The sequence below is a fragment of the Nematolebias whitei genome, chromosome 20, assembly GCF_014905685.2.
Source record: "Nematolebias whitei isolate Nwh7 chromosome 20, NemWhi1, whole genome shotgun sequence".
Taxonomy (NCBI): Eukaryota; Metazoa; Chordata; class Actinopteri; order Cyprinodontiformes; family Rivulidae; genus Nematolebias; species Nematolebias whitei.
Genome location: NC_056517.1, coordinates 19,905,260 through 19,914,461, shown reverse-complemented (window position 1 = coordinate 19,914,461; position 9,202 = coordinate 19,905,260). Strand labels below are relative to the sequence as shown.

The following is a 9,202-nucleotide window of genomic DNA, read 5'->3' as shown; positions in this document are numbered from 1 at the left end:
CTCTAATACTTTAGCACCTTGACAAATTGCTGTAATAGGTGAAACGTTGCATTCTTTTTTTTTTTTTTTTTTCCCCTTCCGCCTGGGGCTTCCCTTTGCTTCTCTCTCTGGTGGGTGCGGGTGTCCCTGTTGGGGAACTCCCGGAGTTCCGGGCTTGGGGGCCACTGTGTGTCTGTGGTTCCGGTCTTCCCTGTGTGTACCTTTGTGTCCAGTGGGGACGGGTTTATGGGTCCCCACATCCACTATTGAACATTTTTATGGAGAAACCTTATAGTGACAAGCATGCTCATACAGGTGTTTAGATTCAGATGTTTTTCAGATACACACTCAGTTGGGTTGTGTTGGCCACTAAATATATCTTGTATTACCATGTACTGTATAAAATACTTTCTAACGATGTTATAAGTATCATTATATATGTTGTTTGTTGTTGTGGTTTCTCGGTTTTGTCGTTTTTTTTTTCTTTTTCTTTCCGCAGGTCTAGAGGCAGACTTCAATGAAGTTGATTTGTGTTCTCTTTATCCCTCTCTCTCTCCTCTATTCCCAACTCCTTCTTTACATTTTAACCCTTCTCTCACTTTTCTGCTTTATCTTCTTTGTTTTTCGTCCCCGTGTCCATTACATCTGGAACAAACCCAAAGCAATTCTAATAAAATTTATTTTATACATCAAGTGGAGCATTAAGTCCAGCCATAATGCTCCACTTGTAAAAGTAAATCTGTTGGACATCAGTTTGACACTCAGACAATAATTCTAAGTGTCACAATGCCGGACAGGACAAGGGGAAGGAAATGTTGCATTCTGCTCTCTAGCTAAAAATCCTACAGGAGAACGTCAACAATCAGTTCCTCACCTTAAGCTCAAGCTCACTTGTCTGCCGCAGGACAAAGTGCAGCAACAAATAAAGACTCAAAGTCAAGTTAACACTGATGCTTGATTGCAGTTTTCACCAAGAGTGGCACAAGCAGTTATTAGGCTTAGATGGAAATTACTTTTTCACATAGGGCCAGAAAATGAAAACATAATTTAAAAAAACTGCCATTTGTATTTATTCAGGTTATCTTTTTCTGATTGATTATCAAAAAAGTGTATGTGCAACAAAAATGCAAAAAGAGGAAATCTGTATGGGGGTGAATACATTTCATTACAATTTCAATACATTACATTACAGCACTGTGCCTGCAGTGAAATGTGCACTATAAATAAAACCGCCATTGTCATCAAACTGAACTCTGGCCCTGCAGCCTTCATTTTTGGTACTCGTAATCACCCAGTGTCTCCATGTTGCTCTGAAGCTGGATCTTGCTGAAGTCGCTGACAAACGTGCAGTCGCTCCCCTCAATCATGCTCTTGTCTTCAGGGCCTTGGAGGACGAAAGCAGGGATACAAGGTGAAATAACTGCCTTTACACATTAATGATGGTTATAAACAAGTCACAGATGGATGTGCTGGTGGATTCATAATGAAACAACAGAGGGAAGAAGAGAAAGTGTGTTTGTGTGTGAGTGAAGCATTGGTCAGCTGAAAGAACAGCAGCATTGTGCATCATGTTCTTTCCTGCATGGTTCACATCTCCAGTGACACCCTTGTTACTCCTGAGGTGGTCTGTGGGGTCTGTGTGTTAGCCACTGTTTAAATAGCTGCTTGTATATGTTACTTGTGTCTGGAGGAAGTGGGACATTGAACTTTCTGGAGCGATGGATTTTTTATTGTCCAGTAAGCACTCTGCATGATGGAGTCAGCAGCTAGATTGGCCAAAAAGAAGAAGACCGGGGTGGTGGGTTTTCCAAAAAAAACTAAATAAAATGAAGCTTAAGATCTGTTGAGCATAAATGTAACATACTACAAAAAATATGTTGCCTTTAAATGAACTATAACTTAACTACGGGGCGGCTGTGGCTGAGTGGTTAGAGCAGTTGTCCTCCAATGCGAGAGTTGGGGGTTCAAATCCACCAGCAGTCACATGCTGAAGTGTCCCTGGGCAAGACACTGAACCCCTCATAGCCTCTGATGTGTGTCCCATCAGTGTTTGAATGTAATAAAGCTCTGATTAGTCTCATTAGAATGATTTGTTCAATTAGCTTTGTAGAGATCTAGTAGAGTGCTGTATGAATGGGTAAATGAGGACACAGATTGTGGTGTAAAGCGCTTTGAGTATCTTGAAATAAGATAGAAAGGCACTATATAAGTACAGTCCATTTACCATTTTACTGTTGCTGAACCTAAACTTGACCAACTACAGCAACCCCAGATCATGGGCACTAGGCATGATGGGTGCATCACTTCACCTGCCTCTCATCTTACACTGATGCACCCATCACTCTGGAACAGGGTCAATCTGGACTCAGACCACATGACCTTCTTCCATTGCTTTAGAGTCCAATCTTTATGCTCCCTAGCAAATTGAAGCCTTTTTTTCCAGTTAGCCTCACTGATTAGTGGTTTTCTTAAGGCTACACAGCTTTTCAGTCCCAGTTCATTGAGTTCCCTTCACATTGTGCGTGTAGAAATTCTTACTTTCACTAGTAAACATAGTCCTGAGTGCTACTGTTGTTTTTCTTTCTATGATTTCACCAAATGTTTAAGTGATCACCAATCACAATCATTCAGGATTTTTTCCCAGCTTCATTTCTTCCTCGAAGATGACGGTTCCCCACTAGGGCTGTTGTAAACGAATATTTTAGTAATCGAGTAATCTATAGATTATTCTGGCGATTAATTGAGTAATCAGAAACAACATTTGTCAGGTTCTGCAGTAACTACCGTACTCATTTTATGAGTAATGCAAATACACGAAAATGAACATTAAATAAACAACCCATTTAATTCCTCTTTTTAAAATGTTTTATTGCTTAAGTTTAACTATTTTTAAACAAATAATTTTTATGGTTTGGAAAACTGAATGGAATTTACAAAGTAGGATCTGGAAGGAAGGACATCATTTGGATTGAAGGTGGAGATGATCTTCTGGAAGCCCTCACCTTCCACCACGGACAGCGACTGCATGTCTGTGATGATCATATTTAAAATGCCGTTTGTGAACTCAGCTGCTGCACAACCAACATCCTGGAACCCTTTGTACGCAGCTATGACTCTGAGATTTACTGAAAAGAAGTAGAATAAAATTATTATTTGTTTGTTCATTGTTATTACTTAATAAATTTTCAAGTGTACTTCACTGGATATTATAAAATTATTTAATATTGTTAAGTAATCTACACTTTCTGATGACCCTGCTGCAATCAAAGTAACATTAGTATGTCAGTTGTATTTGATTTATGCATGTTAAGCTTTTATTTATGTGTGAGGTTTGAGGATGCTTTAATTAAAACCCTCTGTCACTGAATTATTTTTAACTATCACATAAAAATTTAAATGCTGTAAATAATTTTTATGGATTGGAAAACTGAATGGAATCTTTATGTTAGGTTAGGTTAACGTATTTTGCAAAGAGAACATGATACCTGTTACAGCTGCGGACGAGTTTGATGCTACAGCGGGTGTTTTCTCTTCAGATGCTGCAACATCGATGACGTGCTGTTGTGGTTACTTCAATTCTGCTTTGCAGTGAATGCATTTCGCTGTGTTGTCTTTTCTGTTTAGCCTATAATGTTCCCAAACTTTTGACAGTTTTTGTTGTTTTCGGGGCTCTTCTTCTAGACAGTCTCCTTCCCTCCATAGCTACAAACTTAGCACATACACGTCAGCGGAAGTTCTAGCGGAAGCGCTAGCATTGTGTAACACAAAAACCTTCTGGCTAGACCACAGTGCTCTGAATAGTTTTAAAGAAGCTTCGAGGCAGATAAATTTGCCTCGAGGATTTTTTGTAATCGAGGTCCTCGAATGATTCGAGGAATCGTTTCAGCCCTAGTCCCCACTATCCTTCCAGTTTTTAATAATGCGTTGGATAGTTCTTAACCCAACTTTAGTAGTTTCTGCAATCTCCTTAGATGTTTTCTCTGCTTGATGCATGCCAATGATTTGACCCTTCTCAAACAGACTGAGATCTTTTCCACGACCACGCGATTTGTCTTTCCACATGGTTGTTTAAGAAATGAGAAGCAACTCATTGCACCAGTTGGGGTTAAATAACTTGTTGCAGCTGAAAGATAATCGCCCATGCACTAATTATCCAATAGGAGGCTCGCACCTATTTGCTTAGTTAAATCCATGTGGCAACTTTTATTTTGGCCAGGCAGTGTATTTGTTTGACAATCCACCATAAATCCTGAAAATATGCTGATAAAGAATCCCAAAGTTTTTTGTAAGTTAATTTTAACTAAAATGTCAGAATTTGTAACTTGTTGATCAGGATCTGTGAATGCTACCTGCAAGGTCCCGGAGGTGGTCCAGTGTGGGGATAACGGGAGGGCTTCGCTTCTGCAGGAAGAACAACACCATGACTGTGAGGGAGAAGTTAGTGATCCAGGCTCCTGGTATGCTGCTGGTGATGCCGTGAGACCTGGCCCAACACCGGATGGTAAACACCAGACTGCGCACCCGTGTGTCCAGCCCTCCATACAGGTACAGTAGCTCTGTGCTCTTCATTGCCACCCTGTGGAGAAAACAAAAGAACAATTGCTGTTAACATTTACTGTATTGTCTGTTTTTACTATTGGACTATAAAACATTAAACAATAAAACAAAAACAAAAAAAACTTAAGATATTTTTGCCCAAATTAGTTACAGATAATCAGTTACTTAAGTGTTTTAACTTGCAGCTTACTATTTTACATTATGTGATTGGGATTTTGAAGAGGAAGATCTGTCAGATAGTCAAACCTCGGATTCAGGAGGAGCAGTGTGGTTTTTGCCCTGGTGGTAGAACAATGGACTAGCTCTACACCCTCAGCAGGGTCCTGGAGGGTGCATGGGAGTTTGCCCAACCAGTCTACATGTGCTTTGTAGACTTGGGAGAAGGCATTCGACCGTGTCCCTCGGGGAGCCCTGTGGGAGGTACTCTGAGAGTATGGGGTACCAGGCCCTTTGATATGGGCTGTTAGGTCCCTGTTGGATCAGTGTCAGAGCTTGGTCCGCTTTGCCGGCAGTAAGTCGGGCTCGTTCCCGGTGAGAGTTGTACTCTGCCATGGTTGCCCTTTGTCACAGATTCTGTTCATAACATTTATGGACAGAATTTCTAGGCGCAGCCAAGGTGTTGAGGGATCTGTTTTGGTGACCTTAGGATCGCATCGCTGCATTTTGCAAATGATGTGGTCCTATTGGCTTCATCAGGTCATGATCTACAGCTTTTGCTGGAGCGGTTAGCAGCAGAGTGTGACGCGGACAGGAGAAGGATCAGTTCCTCAAAATCTGAGGCCATGGTCTTGAGCCGGAAAAGGGTAGAGTGCCCTCGCTTGGTCCTGTCCCAAGTGGAGGAGTGTATTTCTTGTTCACGAATGAGGAAAAAATGGAGTGAGAGATCGATAGGCGGATAGGTGCAACGTCGGCAGTGAAGCGGGCGCTATACCGGTCTGTCGTGGTGGAGAGAGAGCTGAGTCAAAAGGCGAAGCTCTCAATTTGCCTGTCGATCTACATTCCTACCCTCATCTATGGTTAAGAGCTTTGGGTTGTGACAAAAAAAATGAGATCTCGGATACAAGCGCTCAAAAATGATTTTTCTCCTCAGGGTGGCTGAGCTCTCCCTTTGAGATAGGGTGAGAAGCTCGGTCATGCGGGAGGGCCTCAGAGTAGAGCCGCTGCTTTTCCATGTCGAGAGGAGCCAGTTGAGGTGGCTCGGGCATCTGGTTAGGATGCCTCCTGGACGCCTCCCTAGTGAGGTGTTCCAGACACGGCCCGCTGGGAGGAGACCCAGAGGAAGACCCAGGACAAACTGGAGGGACTATGTTTCTCGGCTGGCCTGGGAATGCCTTGGGATTCCCCCCGGAGGAGCTGGCCCAAGTGGCTGGGGACAGGGAAGTCTGGGCCTCCATGCTGAAGCTGCTACCCCCGCAAGCCGACCCCGGATAAGCAGAAGAAAATGGATGGATGGATGATTGGGATTTTGTTAAGTTTTCAGCTATGCCATAATAAATAATAATAATAAGTAAATAACAATCTCAGAATAATCTCAGAAATTTGGGTGTTGTCTTTGATAGTTCTTTATCTTTGGACAATCATTGTAAACTGTTAGTTCAAAATGGTTTTTACCATCTAAGAAACATTTCAAAACTACGATGTATGGTATCAGAAGGAACTAGAGATGATTGTTCATGCTTTTATTTCCTATCGTTTAGATTAGGTCTGAATAAATCTTCCCTAGCTCACTTTCAGTCTGTGCAGAATGCTGCAGCAAGGCTGCTAACTAGAACCCACAGAAGAGCCCACATGACACCTGTTCTGGCCTCTCTGCATTGGCTCCCCGTGCATTTCAGGAGTCATTTTAAAATTTTGGTCCTAACTTTCAGGGCACTTCAGGGTCGAGCTCCCAAATATTTATAGAACCTTTTAAAGCCTCTCTGTCCCACCAGGACTTTGAGATCTTCAAATCAAATGTTGCTGATGGTACCAAGAACTTACTTTAAAACACGTGGAGACAGAGCATTCCAAGCGAGTTCTTTTCGCAAAGATGGCCTCCTTTACTCCTCTCTCACACCAACATTTCTATTGTTGTGCACAACGTTCCACATTGGTTTGAGAGAACAATAAAGGAAGCCATCTTTGTAAAAAGGACCCGTCCATCATTAAACAGGGGCGGAGGCCTCCGTGTTCAACTGTCCCCCTCTTACAATGCTGTTATTGCTAGTATCACTCAGCCCCCTGTGAATAACAAACAGCCATCAGGGTGCTAATGATCCATCGTTAGGCTGATGGTCCTCTTTGATCATGTGAGCAGCTAGTTCTGGATGTTAACAGCAAACTGGTTGATCCACTGAGAAGGTGCTATTTATAAGACTGAGTTTTGTGCAGCTCCTCAGTCTGACAAAGTCTTTTGGATAGAAGACGAAATGTTTCAACAACTTTTTAATTTATATTTTTTTAATCCATCCAGAGGAACTACTGAACTTTATTAAAATTTTCTACCTGGATTATTGAGCATGCACCAGGATAAATATTCTGAAGCATTTTACCATAGTGAATTCAGACATGAGCACCTGTTGTTGGCTGTGAGGTCACACTGGAAACCAGAGGGTTGATGGGAAAATCGGACGAGTGGGCATCGAGCATTCAGAATCTTCTGCACCCCTACACATCCAGGCCCAAACTGATCCACGCATTCCCCAATAACAGACAGGACGCTTTGAGTGATGGCTCGCTCCGAATTGACCCGCTTCATCTGGTACTCCAGGGAGAAACCGGATTTAGGCTGCAGACAGACAAATCGAGAATGATCCCAAAACAATTCATAGCTGTTTCTAATGCAAAGCCATATTTTTGGTTTGCAGCATTATTATGGATACAGTCTTTGAAACATAAAGCAACAATTTTTTTGGTAGCCTTTTCCTTCTGACAACCTAATGTCAACGTTTTAGGCAAAGACAGTGTGAAACATGTAGTGTTTAGGATATATGTTGTGAATGATTCTCAGCTACTTCCTCACCATGTTTTAGCCTATCATTTGTAAAATTGACAAAATTATAACCATCTTGAATTGGATTGTCTCCAAAAGGTAACCAGTTGAAAACGTAGTAATTCAAAAATGAGTATTTTATTAAAATGTGTCTACTTGTTTATAAAATATTTTGCAAACAGACAAGCACAAACAACTCCAAAAGTTAACGGCAAAGATAAAAATAAATCAAATTAAAGCTGCAAGCAGCATTGAAGGCCCTTGCAGCAAAGTGCCGCTCCGGACTTACTGTGACTGTGGGAGCTCCAACGACTCCGCCCAGTCGCCATCGCGAACGCTCTCACGCCCGTCCCGCGCTCGTTCACCAGGGTACGCATTTGCCGAACTTTCGACATCAACTGCGACCGCGGGAGCTCCAGCAACGCCTCCCAGCCGCTATCGTGAACGCTCTCGTGCTATTCCCGCATGCGTTCACCAGGGTGCGCATATGTTGAATCTTTGCAATTACCTTCCGCCCTTATCTGAATGAGTCTGGCTGCAAGCCTTTCAAGTTTGGCTAAAATCCGACCTTCCAGACGTGTTATTGTTGTAAGAGTTTTTCATGTTATCATTTTAAACTGCTTCATGATTCCTGTACTTCTATGCATACAAAGCAAAACGTTTCTGATACTATCAGTCCACATCCGAGCTGATAGTAATTCTCTGTATTTACATAAGCTGTTTTTACTTAGAACTGTTTGTTATGTCAAAACGTATCAATTAGTATTCCAGCACCGTCAGTTTTTCTCCTCACCCTTAAACTGATACAGATGATTTCAACTGATACAGATGGTATCAGAAACTCATTACAGTAAGCATTTAATCAACTGACCGTGCAAAAGATGTTTTGTTCTGATCAAAGAGTGTTCCAAGCCAAACACTTATGTGTCACTCTTACCAAATAAAAGCCAGTTCTAACAGCAAGGCTTTGAAGTTCACCTCTGGTTTCAGACCAGAGGCGAATATCCCTCCTTGCAAGGAGCGTTGGCCAAAAACCTTACTCTGTCCTGTGTGGCGCTCTTTTTTTCTGTTGGGTACGAGAGAAAATACCTAACAATTTTCACCTCCAGTTTTGTCGCAAATGTAAAGGACTTCCTTTAGGCTTTTCAACATGTCATATTTGGTAATCAGCAGTTAGCGAATGCAGTTTCAGTCTTATATCTTACACGGTGCCAAGCTAGAAGAGTCACCCAATAATCATCAGTTTCTTCTCTGAAAGGGCCAGGCTTAAGTGTGTCTACAAGTGTTCACTGATGAAGCCCAAAAAATCTGGTTTAGATCAGATGATGTATCACTGAGATAATTGTTGGAATAATGTAGGGGTGCACTGTACTCAGATGTTAAACAACAATATCAATGTGTTTAGAATGGGTAACTGATCAAGCACAATAAATCTGGTGCAGATTGGATCATGTACAGGTCCTTTTCAAAAAATTTGCATATTGTGATAAAGGTCATTATTTTCCATAATGTAATGATAAAAATTAAACTTTCATATATTTCAGATTCATTGCACACACACTGAAATAGTTCAGGTCTTTAATTGTTTTAATACTGATGATTATGGCATACAGCTCATGAAAACCCAAAATGCCTGCCCCAAAAAATTAGCATATTTCATCCCACCAATGAAAGACAAGTGTTTTTAATACAAAA

The 9,202-nt window shown here is 41.6% G+C and overlaps 1 protein-coding gene across 1 annotated transcript in view; it reads right to left on the bottom strand.

Annotated features, from left to right (window-relative positions):
- Window positions 1–764: 764 nt before the first annotated feature.
- Window positions 765–9,202, bottom strand: part of LOC119426287 (mitochondrial poly(A) polymerase) — a 26,112-nt gene continuing 17,674 nt past the window's right edge. Inside the window, exons 3-5 of the mRNA XM_037693843.1 lie at window positions 7,092–7,303; window positions 4,329–4,555; window positions 765–1,363 (exon numbers count right to left, since the gene is read on the bottom strand). Coding sequence (XP_037549771.1) covers window positions 1,248–1,363; window positions 4,329–4,555; window positions 7,092–7,303 — 555 coding nt within the window. The 3' untranslated portion in view covers window positions 765–1,247. The remainder of the gene's footprint in view (window positions 1,364–4,328; window positions 4,556–7,091; window positions 7,304–9,202) is intronic.